The following is a 17809-nucleotide window of genomic DNA, read 5'->3' as shown; positions in this document are numbered from 1 at the left end:
CGCTGGGTGTGACGAGTTCGGTAATGTCAGAGGTGACCTTTAAAAAAACCAAAAAAACAGGAAAGACGCTGCACGGCGCTGTGATGTGCATGTGTGTCAAGTTTCCACCTCTCTCGCTGCAGTCGTACTGGTTTCACCACCTGCGATGCCAGAACTGCCTTGCAGTGACAGTTTCTGTAAACTCGAGCGCAATAATTCTCCCCCAGGGGAGATCCACAAGCTGGAAGTCTTCTCATCGCTCAGTGCAGATGAGTAAATATGCGTCCGGAGCACTCGTCCATCTTTTTGCCGGGTATCGCCTGAGAGCAGCGTGATTGGCAGCTCTGAGTCACCAGAGTGACTGCATACGCCTTAAACCGCAAGAACCAGCTGGTCCGGTTTTGGTTTGTGCTCTATATGCTCGGCCTATAGCAATGTGTACCACTGCTGGACATGGGGTCTATTTTTAAGCTGTGGTGTGGTCATGAAAAAAATACTTCTTGCACGTGGAAACTTTCTGCACAACCCCAGCCCGTGTTGTCTCCAGCACACAAGAACACAATGGCCCGTCTTGAGAAGGACAACACACTGATCTGACTGCAGAAGTCAGAAAAAGATTCCTTTCTGCCGCGGTTGCCAATAGTTTCTTGATATACATAAGTCAGCGGGCCTCTGTGGGAAAAAAATGGTTACCTAGTTGAGAAGAATGTCCTGTGATGACTCACGGCTGTATGCATTACAAAGCTGTGAAAGGCTCCCGGTTCTAAAGCCTTCGACGGTACAGAACAATGCTGACTATTGATCAACAGGCAGACTTCACTCAACGAGAACTCTCGTGTCGCCCCCGACACAGGCGGGGCCCGGCCAATCACGGACGGGCCGGGGAGGAGCTCCGGACATGTATCCGAGGTCTGCGGTGACCTCCTTCAACAGCTGCCCTAATCCAGAACTGGAGACAGTTTCTCCTCTCCACGGGGCACTGGATTAGACCGGATCCCGCAAGGTCGCTCCGCCGCCTCCAGCAAGGCCGCGCTTTCCCATGCTGCTTTCCAACAAGCAATTTTACATGGCCTAAGTGAATTAATTCCCTGTAGCTGCCAAAGCGCTCACCCCCTCCCAACTGCAACAAACTGATTCTTCATGAGATGGTAGATAATTGTGCCTACCTCGCCGCCGGTTCCAGGAGAACATTTTTGTGTTGGCCGTCTTGAATGTCACTTCAGATCGCCTCGCTGCAATCTGCCTACGAGCTAAAGGAGCAGCGGCCAGCGATTTTCTGTATGGAGAGTATTGTCTTGTCCAGCCATCCTGCCTTCTCCCACGAAAACTGCAGCTCTCTGCTGGGAACTTCCGGCCCCTTTAACTGCTCCGCTGAACAGCCACTGCCTGTCTCAGACACTACTCGGCGACAGGGACAATAAATTGCCTTTTATAGGAGCAAGCCTGACCAAACAGAAGTTCCCGTCTGTTCAAAAAAAAAATCCACCCCTCTCCCCCTTAGTTGACAAGCACGTGGGGACTTTTCAGGTCAGAAGAGACCTGGGACGAGGGCGAACATATGCGGGAGAGGCCGATGACGGGATCAGGGTGTTTACCACATACAGGCCGGCCTTTCTGCCCAGTACACCAGCTGTCAGAGGGGGAACAATGGGGTCACTTGTCCAAACAAGAGAAATGAATGAACCTATTAGGCTGTGATTGTGCTTAATAGCCCAAAACGTTGACTGTCCAAACGTTGTGTTGTCACATCGTTCAGGGTCATGTAGTGTTATAAATGTAGACCTGTACGGAACAGCCTTTTGAAAATTAACTCAAGCGTTCAACCTCCGCCATCTGCCTGCTGCCAAAACAACATTCTCAATCAGTTTCAGAGCTGCTTGCCTAGTGCCTACCACCCGCAGCAGTAAGTAACTACATTTTGAGTTGGACCACAAAGCCCCCCCCCCCCCCCCAAATCCTGCACTGCTGACGTGACAAACGAGGCCAGAGTCTAATCCCAGGGCAGAGTTACAGGCTGAGGTGGGGGGGTCAGAGGCAGGCCGAGGAGCCACACGGGAAAGACGCATCCGGATTGTTCTCCCGAGGATGCGAAGGTGCAGACGGCAGGCTCTGCAGGATTAGAAATGCAGAGCAGCCCGGTGAAGACGTTAAGGCTGGGTCTGGGCGGGCTCAGGCCCGGGGGGAGGGACTGGGGTGAATTGGGGGCCATCGCAGGGGTTAGCAACATGTAGGGGTCGATTCATATATTCCCAAACAACAGAGTTTTCGGTTGTGCCAGAGGAAGACATTTTAGAAACTAAAATGTTTGCCGACCGATATATCGCTTGGCCGGAAATATATATATTTTTTTCCGTCAAATTAATTATGTTTATTTTCTTAATTCAAGTTCTATACATTTGGTTGAATTTGTTTTTTGTTGTTCTTTATAGTTATTTATGATAACGTTTATGGTTAAACTAAAATATCAAGCCTCAATTAAATTTCTTTGTCATTAAGGTTTGAAAACAACATCAAAGGAATCATTGACGGATTAAAATATATATATATATCGGCAGATGAATCTGTATCTAAAACCTTACACTCCCCAAAATTCCACATCGGTCGGTCTCTAGTTTAGAATCCAATGTGAGTTTTGCACTTTGAATACTGCTAATTATGAGTATATAGACGTGTTCCACTTACAGCTTAACCTGCCAACAGGTTATTATCCTCTGTAATGCTCGAGAGTGATGATCGGCACTCTCTTAGCATCAGGTTCAAACTCGTATGGTTGAAACCAGCCATTAATCCCCACAGAGCGGAGGCTCAGAATGTCAGTGGTTGCACAGGTACAGTTAAATGTGTTTGGGCAAACCACCATTCACCTCATTACATCACAGTGGCATTGTGGCAGTCAATTGAAGAGGAAAAAAAGTGTGAGGAGCGCTAAGAGTGCAGAAACGACAGCTACAGTGCGGGGAACAGGAAAGAAGAGGATTCAAACAGGGAAATATGATATGAGGTTGCGTGTCTAAAAAGAACTCTCCCAAAACGGGAAAAACTCAATCACAATCAGTACAATATTAATATACTGCCAACCCATATCAAGAAAATGTCACAGTAGCACAAGCTTCAAAGTGGCTCCCTCTCAAGCAAACAAACACGTCTTTTGTCAGATCCTCAGGAGGATGGACATCCTGCCATGTCTTTGTCAGGAGACCTCATTTTGATTCACCTTGTTCGAGGGAACGCATTGTTTTGTTTTGCTCTCTTTTGGGAGTGAGCAGGACAAACGGCGAGCGAGGCGATGTCCCAAATAAGTGAATGAATGAATGTTTCAAGGAGGGAGAAACACCAAATGGAACATGGTCTCATCTAGGGATGGGACGATACCCCTTTTTTCGTGTTCGATCCGATACTAATCTGATGCAATATTTTCCCCGCTCGTAAAATAAGACACTAATAATGCATTTGTTCAGGATGCACTTCGCTTAACCAAGCCATCTAAAACCTAATACTCAACTGTGAAACAAATAATCAACTCCTCTAAAGGAAGACATACACATAGCCAGCAACATGACTGAGTTATGGAATACTGCTGTTTTACCTTTCAGAGAACTTTTGACAGAATTTTTTTAAGGTCACCACCGTTCAAACAAGGAAATAACAAATTGAACTGTAAACTGTTAATTAAGTAATAATAAATGTTATAACATAAAAATATGATGCCAGAATGTCGTCCAAGGCTTATTAGTAGATACGTAAATCTGCATTTATTTAGTACGTTTACTGTAATGTATCGGATCGGATTTTACTTTTTATTCCTTCCGATATCCGATCCAGTCATATTGCCCCGATGTCGACATGAGATATTGGATCGGGACATCCCTAGCCTCATCCCATCCCGTCCTGTTTGCGATGCAGTGGACACTAGTGGACAGAGAGAGATGTAGTGCTGGACAGATAGAGAAGTTAACAACACCTCTGAGGGAAACCAAGGAACCAACAACGGGCGAATGCTGGCCAACACTCATGGGATGAGCTCTAACAGAGAGGGTGCGGCAGGTTGGCGTTGTGTGTTTAAAAAATAACAGCTTCAGGCGACAGAAACAACATCCAGCCTGCGTGGTACAGTATTCACCAGGGGAATCCACATTTAGGAGAGAAGGGAATAATTGAACTTCACTTTCAGCCACCCAGTCCTAAACGATATAAAGTCACAGGCACTAAAAAGCCTCCATCTGAAATGTGTGTGTGTGTGTGTGTGTGTGTGTGTGTGTGTATCTAAACAGCTGAGGGAGCTTGTCCTGCAGCAGCTTCTTTAAATAGACTGTGTGTTGGACTAAAAGCAAAAAAACATCTGTCCCCCAGCAAACAGATTAAAGTTTTGAATGCACATCTGCAGATCGCAGCAGCAGCAGCATGTGCAGATCAAACCGGTGGCTGGTTAGTTACACCTCCACCAGTAAATGATGGGGGGGGACAAACGCCTTCCGTTTGGGTTATTGGGCTCTGTCAACCACAGCAAAGACTTCAAAGACGGACTTGTGGAAAGAAAAGCAAACATTTGATGTGAAGATGGGGACTGGTGATGAGAGGAGCACGAGGAAAGGCACACACACAAAAAAGCTCCATGTTCAGCTGATCGACGAAGGAGCAACGTGCCCGCTGAGGTGTCAGAGCTCCCCTGGAGCTAACGAGCCAAGAAACAGTTCATCTTCCGTTTACAAAACTAACCGAGGCGTCGGAACAAATAGGAAATAGGAACTACTTGAACTTGTCGAACAACCTTCAGCCGACGCTGGAAACTTTTTTGTTTTAGTTTTAAAAACAGGCGACCTGTGTGAACCGTGTGAGGTGCCGCGGCGGCGCGACCTCTCCTCGGGGCGGTGTTAGCCGTCTGCTGGCCGCCCCTCGCTGAGCGGCCGGCGGCGGCGGCGGGGAGAGAAAACGAGCGAGCGAGCGAGGGAGCGAGGGGGGCGCGAGGCGACGCGGCTCCTCTCCAACTTTCTCCGGTTCAACTTTGCGTCGCTCGCATGTGAAAGAGTGGGAGCTCGACTCACCTTGTCCCGGCCATTTTCTTCACATTGTAAACGAGGCGAACACGAAGGGGTAAAAGGAAGAAAAAAAAAAGGAAGAAGCTCTGCTTGTGTCTGTGTCGGGGCTGGTTTTCCCTCCCGGAGCGGCGGCGGACGGTCAGTGTAGTAGCGAGCTGAGCCCGGGACTCTTCCTCCGCTGCCGAGTCCCCGCCCCTTCGCGTGCGTCACAGGTCGGGATGGGGGTCCCCCCCCCCGTACCCCCTCCGCACGACGAGTGGGCCCGACAGGAGCAGGAGCATAGAGATTACAAAAAAGTGGAACTATCATATCAGAGTAAGTTGACTGTCATAAAATAAATAAATAAATATTATAATAATTATAATAAATAAATAACAATAATAAAACTTCAACCAGAGGTCCGACTCCCTGTGACTAACTGCATGGACTGATTTTTTTTTTTACAATATTTTATCCTTAATAATATTATAATATTTCTACTGTTTATTTGTCATGGTGGTTTCAAAAAGTAACAGTCAAATGAAAGTAAATGAATTATTTTTCATGAATAACCTCAACTTCAGGAGCATTTGCACGAACCAGACTTTCTTAGTATTATTCCTATTCATATTCCCGTGTTGTTGTTTTTTATTTGAGGTGTTTTTTCATATATCATTCATTCCTAAAATCTTTGTACACATTTTTATATTTTTATGGCCGTTGACAGTATTTGCTTTGCACTAATATGCACATTCTTTATATTGTATTCCTTTTAATTGTATAGTTCTGCAGTTCTCAATAATTTTTTTTACTACATATTTGGACGGTGTATGTTCCCGACACCTTGCTGCTGTAACACTGGTATTGCTCAGTATGGGATCAATCAAGTACAAGTATATTTTCTGATTTAGGATGATTAAAAAAAAGTTTTATCCAAAATTCACTCTGTAAATACATTTGGCTCCAATATTTCGACAAAATGAAACAAGAATTTGGATCCCGCCTTTATCCAGTCTTCATGATTGTGTTCTGGACACGGATGTAAAGTGCATGTTTAATAAGATAATGCCTTGTAACTTAATATATGTAACAAAAAACAACTGTTTTAATACAAGAAATCAACAGGGTGAGTTTTACAGTGATATCTAGTTGTCAAACTTTTTTCCTGTCCTGTCTAATGCCAGTTTGGAAAGAAGTTGCTAAGCGGCATGCCACGATTCATATTTGAATATCAGAGAGGATATGCAAATCTTTCCAACGTATTCTCACTTGACTCAGTTGTAGACTGTCGACCGTGTAGAGCTCGACTCTAGCTGTAGACCTTCACTATCTCCTCGGGGTGATTAGTAGACAGTAATTGTAGTGAGCTTTAAGTAGACATGTAGCCCAGGCATTAAGCTGTGGACAAACAGAGACACCTGCTGGACAGCAACACGAGTAGACCAACATTTCCATCAGAGTAAAAGTCCAGTCATGTTTATGGTCAACACTTTATTCACGACTACTACCAGCATTCAGGTCTATGGAAATGTTTGCTTAAAAAACAAACAAACAAAGAAGCTTACGAAGGCAAAATAGCTAAAGTTCACATCGATAAGTATTACACCGTTGTGTTTTTCCTCCGGCACAGAGTAAACTATACATCCATCAAATGTACATGGAGCAACTTCACAGTGAACCCTTTAAGTGCTTTTCTAATGTAAATAAGGAAAAGACTAACATACAAATTGAGGGCTATTACATTTCTCAGGCTACATTTCTCACTACAAGTTCCTTTTGTCAGCTCATATCGCACAATGAAGTCTGCCTCTTCAGGATTATAAAAAATATTGTAAACATTTATATTAATTGCACAACATACATTCAAATACATACTGTACTGTACAGCGAGACTCCCGTTTCTGAAATTGTTATTCTGTAGCACCATGTATAGCGAGCTGAACAAACTTTTTGGATACTCCTACAGTGTGGTACTGACAATGCAAAGTTCACTAAATGACACATTCTGGAGGTTTTGGACTGTATTATTGTGAGATAGTGGTTAGTGTCGGGGCCGTTCAAGGTGAGTCACCTCACATCTCACAGCCTCTCAGGAGGATGGTGCTTCATTACGGACAATCATCAGCATTAAGATCAACTATGATACAAAACATTATGGCGAAAGAGTTGGTTACCGTCGGCTGTTTGAAAAGTCTGAACCACTTCCATGAGCAGACACGTCGGTGCAGAGAAAGAAAGCGTGTCTTGTTGTGACTCCAAGCACTGATGATTTAAGCATGTGCCACTGAGACATGAGGCCGTGGCATCGTTGCGTAGCAGCGGTGTGTTGTCACGTTGCCACCTAATGTCATGTGACGATGAAAGAAAGCTGATAAAAGCTGATATACATAAATCTACAAGCGGTGCGGTTAGACTGAAAGGCTCGTGTATACCAAACTGCCCCCCACCTGCTTCACAGCATCATGTTGATGTTAACAGTCCTGACAGCTGGGTGGGTAACAGAGGACGCGAATGTGTGTGAAATGTTTGCAAAGGTAGAACGGACAATTGTAGAGTCTTTACGCTTCCTCTCGGCCTCAACGTCTCTCCTCTGTCTGGGTGAGGGGCTACAAGGAGCAGCTCTCTCAAGAAGTAAAACCCAGATTAGAGTATTCTCAGGTTATGGTCCATCGAAGTGTAGTCAAAGTCCTTGGGTTTGCCTGCACTCCCCCATATCCATCCTCTGCCGGAGGGGGCCGATGTGCTTGGTTGTAGGATGCAGGCGGTTAACCAACCCACCCTTCCCAAATCTGCCCTCTGTGTGGGGGGGAGACATACTGTGAGTTAAATGTGCCATTAGAGGCAATCACTGCAAACCAGTTGTGGCCTGTTCCTACCAACACTGCGAGGAAAAGTAAGATATGACAATAACAGGACTGTGAACAACAAAACATGACGACTTTACATCTGCATTGCTTCAGATGAATGGGTGTGGGTGAATGAAAAAGGAGATGAAGGTGCAGCTTTGCAATGCAGGTAGATGAGTTACTGTAATAACAGAGATGTGCAGGACTACGGTGAACAGGAGAGAGGGGGAGCATGCTGTTGGGTCATCTGACCGAGCTTAAAATAAAAATCTGGACAGAGATAGGAGTAGAGCTTGGCTGACTACAAGGGGACAGATGGGTTATGACAAACTCACAGCGACTTGGACGAAGGCTTCTTCACTTTTGGCCTCTTTCGACGATGAACTGGCCTGAAGCATGCACAGCACGTAAACACGCGCAGGGCAAATGCATGTAGACAAACACACAGGTATATTCACACACAAAACACACACACACACACACACACACACACACACACACACAGGTGCACACACACATGCATGCGCACACAAGCAGACACACACACACACACACACACACACACACACACACACACACACACACACACACACACCCCACACGCACACAGCAGAGACAAGCAATTAGCCTTCATTGCTAAAAGGGAGAGCAGAAGCTGAAATGCAGGCTTATATTTTGGCCCTTTTTAGGCTTCTGCATGCTGAAAAGTCTTTGATCACAACAGCAAGGAACCACGGCAATTTGAAGAGGTCCAGCTTCGGCACAAAAATCACTGTATCATATTCCCTCGACTCCCCAGGTGAGTCACTGAGCAAAAAATATAGCCTGAGACTCACTGAGGAGCCTGTAACCTCTCTGAATTTGATTCCATCTGCAAGTGTTTGTCAAAGTAATCAGCAGTGTTGTAAGAGGAAGAAAAAATATACCTGTATTCACTGAAGTAGTTTCGCTCTTTTCCTCCTGAAAGGAAAGCGCAGCTAACATTAGTCTCGGTCTGAAATGTATGCAGACATTATAATCAGTCATGTTTTTGCCTGAGACAAAAGTTACTCACCCTTCTCAGGGTTGCACTGCTTATGTCCCTTGCAGCCTCGCAAGTCCATGAGCTGTTGATGCATTGCATTCAGAGCGTTGCGGTCGAGGGTGCTGACAGCATTTATCAGCTGCAGGAATAATAAGGACAGAATGTCAGCAAGGGCTTTGGAAACTCTGGAAACTCTGTGCCCCCCCCTGCCCCCCCATGCTCATAGGAATGCACCATCAATCATGTTGTTGGGGATCATTTTATAGTTATTATTCACTAAGTTATTGCCATCGTGCTTGTCTGTACGAATGCCATACCTGGTACGGGTCAGTGTTGATGTCAAAATACTCCAGGAAGCCAGTGGCAAATTCACAGAACAGGAAGTTGTGCGTGTCATTGATGGTCCTGAGGCACCAGTAGGTGTTGTTGTTGGCACTGGTGCATGCACAGAATGGACCCACTGAGGGAGAGAGGAAGGAGGAGTGGGCGAGGAAGGGAGGGGGTGAGAGCGGACAACAATGGATACGACAACAGCGTTCCAAAAATATTGTTTTCATCATATTTGCGCTGGGAAATACAAAAAGTGTGTTCCAACACAAACATATTCGTCAGATCCCTTGATGCAACCAAATGTCGTTTCCTCACTTGTCCAGAAGGGGGCAGTCTGCCAGTGGTGGTTGTCATGGGTGAAGCAGGTCAGGCCGGGCATGCTGCAAGTGTCGTTGTTCTGGAGCCTTTTGAGGAATTTGCGCAGTTTCTTCCGGCGCTTCTGATCCTTCTGCAGCCACTGACTCTTCTGCTTGGACGGCATTCTGATGACGACAAACATTTCACACAGAGTGAGACTGCCCGAGGAAATAAAGATGAATAACACAAAGTAAATGTTCATACCTAAGTGAGTGCATGCGTCCTGCATTTAGCCGGAGAGTGTCTTTTGGCTTCAGGACATAACTGAAAAGACAAAAGAGACAACTGTCGAATATAATATTAAATCACAATGCTGCTTGTGACAGTGTTGTGTCCTGACCAGTTCTCACCTGGGAGTGTTACACTGACATTCCTCTGGCCGCACCTTTTTCAGGTGACCTTTGACCTCACGCAGGTTCTTGATTTTGGTCTGCAGTGTTTCAATCTGAACACAAACACACAGTCGCACAAACCCGGTTATACACCACAAGATATCAGCAACAGCTGAAATGGAGTTTAGCATCAGTATCAGTACCTCGTGCTCAATGTGCAGTTTGTGGTCTTTCCATGCTTGAAGGGACTTGTAGAGTCCTCCATCACACTTGACTGTGTCGTTCATAAGAATGGAGCATCTGCAGGAACCCAAACAAAAATATTAGCCAGGCTTAAGTCATCCAATAATGTAGACTACACATTATTTCCAAACTATTTATTTTCACATAACACACACCTGTAGGTGACTTTAAGAGAAGCAGGTGGTGTGAGTCTGCTGCTGCCGGTGGGTTTTGCCGTGACTCCCATACCACTGAACTCGTCGTTGTCCTCCTCATGTCCTGCCCCCGTCCTCACGTCTCTGTTCCAGCTGCTGTTCCGGGATCCAAGGGGCCGGTAGCCCTCCTCCAGGTCCACGGCGTACAGGTCTCCGTCCAGCTCGAAGGACACAGAACGAGCCCAGCGCTTCTTCGAGTCGGCCTTGATGGATTTCGTCTCTGAATAAGACGAGACAGAGGAATCTGAATGAGACGGAAACAGGGGGGTGTGATTTCGAAACTGCAGATCAGGATCTATGATGATGCAGACAGGTGCAGACCAGCACATGACAAATAGATATTGATGATATTTTCATGAATTATTGTTTTTTCTTAAGGCCCTGCAAGTAAAGGTTAAATCATTTACTCTAGTCCACCACTTGATGGCAGCACAGACACATATTCCCATCTCATAAATACTTCAAAAGCTGGCTATTTTAGCTTGAGATTAATGGCCCTGTTTGGCAAGGCTTTGTAGGCTCCAACAAGGACACCTTAAAGGAAAAAACAAGTGTCTCTCTGAACAAAATTGCATCTATTAATAGTTCCCAGAAGAATGGTACATGCGAGTGACAATAGGAGCTCACTCTTCTTGGTGAGCAGCCTCTTCCTCTTCAGGACCGATGTTTTGAGGCCCACGTCTCCACAGTTACAGCTGTCCGAGTTGGCCGTGAGGGACAGCTGGGAGGCACCGCTGGCCATCAGAGCCTGCATACGTGGGGCAAAGAGACTGGCCATGCCCTTGCACTTATACAGCCTCAGCTTGCCAGTTGGGTCCTCCACACACTGCCATTTCTGAAACAGAGCAGAGGGAAATGTGATGATGATGATGGGTCTGCAGGCTACAGTACAGTATCAGCTGTGATGCATTAAAAAACATTTGATTACGAGCGTTCTTTATGGGGGTAATCGTCTAAAACAAAAGAAATTAACAAAAGTTCAATATTCTTGTAGGATAAACCTTGTTTTAACACATATGCACACATGTCACACATAACTCACTCAATTGTAAAGGATTAAAAAAGACTTGGATGTGAAATGGAAGCCTGAGTACACAATGGCTGCACATTATACGCAGCTAATTGTAAACCAGACTGCAAATGATCCCCCTGCATAAGCTACACTCTCCTCGAACTTAAACAATCGCTCCTGTTTAGCTCCTGCAGGTCAGCTACCTGTCCCGGCTGCTGGCAGGAAGTCTGGTACTCTGCCTTCTGGCACAAGTCCTTCACCCGTTGGTATTTTGGCAGGAAGTTCTCCTCCTGGGCCATTTCCTTCCCATCAGCTCTCTTGTGTGGAGGCTTCCTGACAGGACAGGAAAACACAAAGTGTCTTTGAAACAACCAAATTCGAGGAGTCTGATGTCACAGGGAGACAATTCCTGGAACGCGAACACGTCACCCCCAAAAGATCAATCAATAAAACATACCCTCTCTCCACAAGGAACGAATCTCTCCATGTTTTACCCTTTCTGCTCAACTGGAATCTGGAAAATGAGAATAAATAAATAAATCCTGTCAAACCATTCTGTGACATTTCGACACATCAAAAATGCAGTTCATTTTCAAATGTCATCTTTGTAGAGCACGGTAAAGGTTTTTACACGTTATATATTTGGATTGCAGATTTTCATTATGTCCAAGAAAACAAGCAAGAACAGACATTTAGTAAAACTTTGTGAAGTCCAGGTAAATTACTTCTTGGCACATTGCCACCCATCTGCAACATTTTCAAATGTCATCATTCTTCAATTGCCTGTTGAAGGCCAAGACGGTGAGCGGAATAGCTGATGTGCGTGTTCACCTATTGACTGGTTTGTCTGTGTCCAGCAGCTTGAGGATAGACTTGCCATCCATTTCTGCAGGGATATCAATACCGGCCATGTCGAGCAGAGTCGGTGCCAAGTCTACATTCAACACTATATGAGGATTACTGCAAAAAAACAGGAGTAAAATGATATTTGTACGTTGTCATTATTCTCAAAACATCAAGATATCAGAATATATAATGATGAATAATGTCCTAGTCACTCACATGGTACCATGCTCCACATTAGGTCCTCGGACATAGAAGGGAACGCGGATGTCAAACTCGTAAGGCATTGACTTTCCCTTGACCAGACCAAACTGGCCGATGTGGTAGCCGTGGTCTGAGGTGTAGATGAGGTAGGTGTTGTCCAGTTCCCCCGTCTCCACCAGCATGTTGTACACCTATGGAGGATACAACCCATCACGCACTCACAGAGTGTAAAAAGTTACAGCACACGTTTTGAAAGCTCAAGCCTCCTGTGCCAGTTTCAAGGAAAATGGGATTGAACAATTTACCAAGTGTGTCAGTGAATACATTACACAGTCCAAGTCAGAACAAGAACAGATCTCTCAGGACTTGAGACTGTCAGACGAAGTGTGAGTGTGTCTGGTGTGTTTAAAGTGTGTCTGTGTGCTTCTGTGTTTAAGCATACGTCTGTCTGTCTGCCCCGCTGGTCTGTCCTACCTTCTCCACGCTGTCGTCCACAGACAGCAGGGTCTGCATCCTCCTGCGCTGCAGCATGTTGGTGAACTGCATGTGGACGGGCTTCATGGCCCCCGTGTAGCGTAGGATCCAGTGCTTGTCCTGGTTGGGGGCATAGTTGTAGCTGGGGGTTCTGAATATGTGGGCAGAGGATAGACACATTTTACATTTTTGCTACTTCTTTCAGACACTAAACAGAGAGAACAGCAAAGCATGGGACTCATGACACAGTAAATGTCAGTGCGTCCCACCAAACATTTGCATTCAGCTGTTTCTTCAATCTCTGCATTTGCAGTTTCCATATTCTAATGCTGTAATTTGGATTATAGAAAATGTACCAGTGTGTGTGCACAGTTACAGCAGTATTATCTGCCTTTATCCTTTCGTTTCCAAAGTAGCCAAAAAAACTGTTATGTAATGCTAAACGGAGGTTACATAAATCATGTAAAATGCAAAGCACTGCCATCAATAGGCCTGAGCACAGTGAGCGCAGTTTGATCAATATTTAACTCTGAGCCATGTGGAACTTTAATTATTTGAGAATAAACACTGCTGAATAGCTAATGTGACCCTAGAAGGAAATATATTTAACGCTTAACGTGGATCGATTTGACTTTGAAGAAAAGCTAATGTCTCGCACAGCCCGGTCCACAGTGGCAGCTCTAATGTAGTGTGAAAATCTGTCTGCAAGGTGCCAAGGTGAGAAGAAGCTTTATCACGAGAGGAGCTCCGGACTTTAACTGCCTCTCTCTCGCTTCACGTGGTTGATAACAGCCGAGGGAGATGGAGTGAGAAAGATGGCGAGCGCAGAAAACATCACCCGAGGGAGGGCAAATTTATGGAGAAAGAGCAATTAAAAGTTTGTACAAAGACACTAGGGCCGGATTCTCCGAATATTTGGTGTGTAAAGCCTGTGTGGCACAGGTTAATGATGCTGCAGGGATTAGATGAGGCAGGGTGAGGGTGTGAGGGGGGGGCTGGAGAGAGGGGGCAGAAACTGCAGACTCATTACTGGCCTTGGATCTGTCTCTCGAGGCCAATAGCAGGTCTGCCATTAGCCAGCAGCACTATACGGCCAGTCACAAGCATGGATGGTCAGGGAGACAAAGGCTTAAACGTTTTATGTAAATGTAATGTGTGTGTGTGTATGTGTGTGTATGCCCGCGTGCGTGCCCTTAAATCATTACCTGTGCATTATCAATCAGGCCTCTCCGATCATGGCTGAAAAAATGGTACAAATTAGCAACGCTCATTACAGCGGCAACGCTAATGTGAACAACACGAGCCAAATAAACTGGAGTGAAACCCAGGCTGCGGAGAGGGCTCGGCTGCCAGCAGCACACTGCAGGCAGGGGAAGATAAGATCGAGCTGAGATTATGGAATTTGTGTCGTTCTGGGTCAAAATGAAATGAAATGAAAGGGAGTGTGAATGTGAAGGATGACTCATACGCGAGCAAAGTTGCTTTCCTTTGAATGTCGGCTCTGTCCCGAAATTGTTTTCCCCTTGTGTAGGTGAGATTATTATCATAAAACATCCCCAAACAGTCTGAGGGCTCACAGCTTGGTTATTATTATATATGCAATGTTGTGGCTCAGGAGGTAGAGACGGTCGTCCACTAACCAGAAGGTTGGCGGTTTAATCCCCGTTTCCACCCAGTGTCCTTGGGCAAGACACTTAACCCTACATTGCCTCTGACGGCTCTTCCGGCAGTGTATGAATGTGACAGAAAATAACAGTGCTGTAGTAACGTGTGTGTGTGTGTGTGTGTGTGTGTGTGTGTGTGTGTGTGTGTGTGTGTGTGTGTGTGTGTGAATGGGTGAATGTGAAGTGTACTGGAAAGCGTTCTGAGTGGTTGATAAGACTACAAAAAACACTTTATGAACATAGTCCATGTTTGTTTTGGCCTTTTTCTTACATGTGCTGCGATGCGTTGGGGAAGGCAGAGCTGTACTGCGGGGCGGAGTCCTCTGGGCCGTGCGGAGCGACGTGGCTCATGACCATCATGACGGGACGATGGGGGTACATCTTCTTGGACATGCGGAAGTAGTTGACGCTGTCGTTGGTAATGAGGTCTGTCAGGTAGTCCTGTGGAGCGGGCAGACATGTCCGTCAGACGCTCAGCGAGTGACAGGAGTGACAGAGCAGGAGTCAAGGTCTTAATGTGATGGGTCAGTGCCTATTATTGACTGGGTGAACAGACTGTTTATGCATTTAAACCCACATTTTAATCAAATTACCTTGAGTTGCTGTTAAGTTTGAAAAAAAAAAAAGGAAATCATTATTTCCTCATTATGTCAGGCTGCTTACACCAGGGGGAAATCCAGCCTCCGTGTCATTACAAGTACCAATTTATGTAGCAATTATAACAGATGGTTATTGTGAAAAGCAATGCTCAAAAAGTAACCTAGATATATTTTCTTTAACTTTAACTGCAGGAAATGATTCTGCAAAGGTAGCTGAGCTATCATTGCAGGGAGAGAGGAGGTGATGCCATTAATACCTTTGAGTAGTTGCTGCTGTGTTTCTCTCGTACGCCGTTCCTGCAGAGGGTGTAGTTGTAGAAGCGTGAATTCTTCACCAGTGCTACCCATTCCTTCCAACCAGGGGGCACATAGGAGCCATTGTACTCATTCAGATACTTTCCGAAAAAGGCTGAGTGAGGAACAGGATTATGTTAATGTTCTCCCCGAAGCCCAAATGAATCTGTGAAACTATCTACTTATCTACGTGTGTAATGCTACTCGGGGGCAGACTTGCAGTCTTCACCTGTCCTGTAGCCAGAGTTGTTGAGGTGCACGGCAAAGGTGTGCGGCTCGTGATGGGCCTGCCACGACGGCGAGGAGCAGTTCTCATTGTTGGTGTAGGTGTGGTGGTTGTGCACATACTTCCCCGTCAGGATGGAGGAGCGGGATGGGCAACACATGGGCGTGGTGGAGAAGGCGTTTGAGAAGTGCGCGCCACCCTTCTCCATGATGCGCCGAGTTTTGTTCATTGCTTGCATTGAACCTGGGAGAGCATAGGGGGAGAGAGAGAGGTGGGTGGGGGTGTTGTTTACGAAGGGAGAGGAGGTTGGGAGGAGATTCAAAGGCCATCGGTTGAAATGAAAGGGACGCAGAGGGATGAGGTTGAGGAAAACAGAGAGGGAAAAATATAAACATGGGGCATGAGGGGGTAAAAGCAAAAAACATTTTGGACATGGTGAGAGAAACAGAAGGGGCGAAAGTAAATGAGCGGATACATCTTTCGGTAAAGTAAAACCCATTTCGATGCCTGTGCACTAAAAGCTTTTCAGGCTGATGGCGATTGTTTGGGGAAACAGATGCTTGACCATAAATTCCTGCTTTTCAATGGGGGTCTTCTCACTAGCGATCACAGGAGGACAAAGGATGTCACCAAGGCCATTATGCAGCCACTCCAGTCCAATACGCCGCTAAAGGACTTAAGCGGGTAGGGAGATGGCCAGGGTTTGGCACCCGGACAATGGAAGCCATAGGCCGCCCTCATTTGGTGCCAGCGATGGAGGAGTTGGCAAACGGAGCACATGACTTTGAGTGGGCCAGTTGTTGTGGTGCCAAGAGGCAGCATTAGGCCGACTTTCCCTTGCCGATGCTATTGGATACACATGGAGAGAATATCCATACCCATGGACACACACACACACACACACACACACACACACACACACACACACACACACACACACATATTAATAGAGGAGAGAGGTCTAACCCAGTTCTATGTCCTGATCGTCAGTGAGGATCAGGATGATGTTGGGTCGGACGTTGCGAACGTGACGGTCCCTCTGCAGACGAGACCTGAGGCGGTATCCCGACAGGTAGCCAGAGCCCATGGCCACGGGAAGCACGTCCACCACAACAAGAAGGAGCAGGAAGAGGGGGAGAGGGGCGGGGAGCACCTGCCCTGCCATCGCGCTACCCCTGCGGTCACCTCCTCAGTCCTCAGTTCACTCAACCTGACAGACGAGACAGAGACAGAGAGACTGATAAAAATAAAATACACACAAAACATGGCAAAAAATAGTCGATTGCGAGCCTCGTACAGCCATTACAGGGCGCTCTTCCTTACAAATGCACCCGTTTAGGCTGAGCTCAGCTCGTTAATCAATCATTAATGATGCATTAGAGCGGTGTCATTGGCTGGGTGTAATGATCTCTGGTGATGAGCACATGGCTGCCAGGCTGGGGCTAATGGGCCTGGGCCCAGGGCCAGCTTAGGCCTCACCTCCCCCTGAGAGGGCTGGGATGGGGTGGATGAAGGGGTATAGGGGGCAGAGGTGAAGGAGAAAGACAGAAGAAGAGAGGATGAGAGGAGTGAAATGAAGACTGGGGTCAATGAGCAGAGTGACAATGTAAAGAGAGAAGAACAACAATGACTTCACATGATACCAAGTCAACACAGTGTGGAAGAGAGAAAAAAATTCTAAGCAGGAGAAATAACTCTGGCAATATCACGAGGTCCATAAAAGAACACTGCCTCTAGATGTGCAGAAAATTAAAAATTCTGCTCTCCGTGAAAGTTAAACATAACAATTAGAGTCAAGTAAGTGTTAAACAGAGCCTTTTCTTAATTCATCTCCACATGCAGTTCAACAGAATCACACTAAAATCCCATTAGCTCTCTAATAACGCTTCCTCATTAACAGCATATCCCCTTTGAGTTTACCATGGCAACTGTTATTTATGCTCCCCTGGAAACACGGAGCAGTGGTAACCTGACGTTAGTCTTAAGCACAATGAACAATTAGCGTGAAACTGCAGGAACGATTTAACAGATGCAAAACATTGCAATGGAAACATCTGTTTCTAATTTTGAATGCTGCTGTTTATTAAGGAGAGGAAGAAACAAAGATTAACTGATAAAAATGGAGGTGATGAAAAAGCATGTGAACTGAAAAACGATAGTGAAATGAAAAACT

The 17809-nt window shown here is 45.9% G+C and overlaps 2 protein-coding genes across 7 annotated transcripts in view; both read right to left on the bottom strand.

The window, feature by feature from the left end:
- The window catches only part of arhgap46a (Rho GTPase activating protein 46a), a 32007-nt gene extending 26822 nt beyond the window's left edge, over nt 1-5185 (bottom strand). The window contains exon 1 of the mRNA XM_035630474.2: nt 5022-5185. Within this exon, the coding sequence (XP_035486367.1) occupies nt 5022-5035 (14 nt within the window). The 5' untranslated portion in view covers nt 5036-5185. The remainder of the gene's footprint in view (nt 1-5021) is intronic.
- A 1285-nt stretch (nt 5186-6470) lies between these two features.
- Nucleotides 6471-17809, bottom strand: part of sulf2a (sulfatase 2a) — a 48945-nt gene continuing 37606 nt past the window's right edge. For 4 of the 6 annotated variants that reach the window (XM_035632515.2, XM_035632513.2, XM_035632516.2 and 1 more), the window contains 20 exons: nt 16603-16846; nt 15640-15879; nt 15374-15525; nt 14789-14958; nt 12854-13004; nt 12395-12570; nt 12164-12292; nt 11790-11846; nt 11536-11665; nt 10948-11155; nt 10282-10564; nt 10087-10183; nt 9902-9996; nt 9756-9815; nt 9510-9676; nt 9182-9324; nt 8895-9003; nt 8767-8800; nt 8176-8229; nt 6471-7790 (listed from right to left, as the gene is read on the bottom strand). In XM_035632515.2, coding sequence (XP_035488408.2) covers nt 7760-7790; nt 8176-8229; nt 8767-8800; nt 8895-9003; nt 9182-9324; nt 9510-9676; nt 9756-9815; nt 9902-9996; nt 10087-10183; nt 10282-10564; nt 10948-11155; nt 11536-11665; nt 11790-11846; nt 12164-12292; nt 12395-12570; nt 12854-13004; nt 14789-14958; nt 15374-15525; nt 15640-15879; nt 16603-16801 — 2685 coding nt within the window. In that variant the 5' untranslated portion in view covers nt 16802-16846 and the 3' untranslated portion in view covers nt 6471-7759. The remainder of the gene's footprint in view (nt 7791-8175; nt 8230-8766; nt 8801-8894; nt 9004-9181; nt 9325-9509; nt 9677-9755; nt 9816-9901; nt 9997-10086; nt 10184-10281; nt 10565-10947; nt 11156-11535; nt 11666-11789; nt 11847-12163; nt 12293-12394; nt 12571-12853; nt 13005-14788; nt 14959-15373; nt 15526-15639; nt 15880-16602; nt 16847-17809) is intronic. The other 2 variants (XM_035632517.2, XM_035632518.2) reach the window with 2 other exon arrangements.

Source organism: Scophthalmus maximus, chromosome 6, assembly GCF_022379125.1.
Source record: "Scophthalmus maximus strain ysfricsl-2021 chromosome 6, ASM2237912v1, whole genome shotgun sequence".
NCBI classification, from domain to species: Eukaryota; Metazoa; Chordata; class Actinopteri; order Pleuronectiformes; family Scophthalmidae; genus Scophthalmus; species Scophthalmus maximus.
This window is presented reverse-complemented; position numbering and strand designations above follow the sequence as displayed.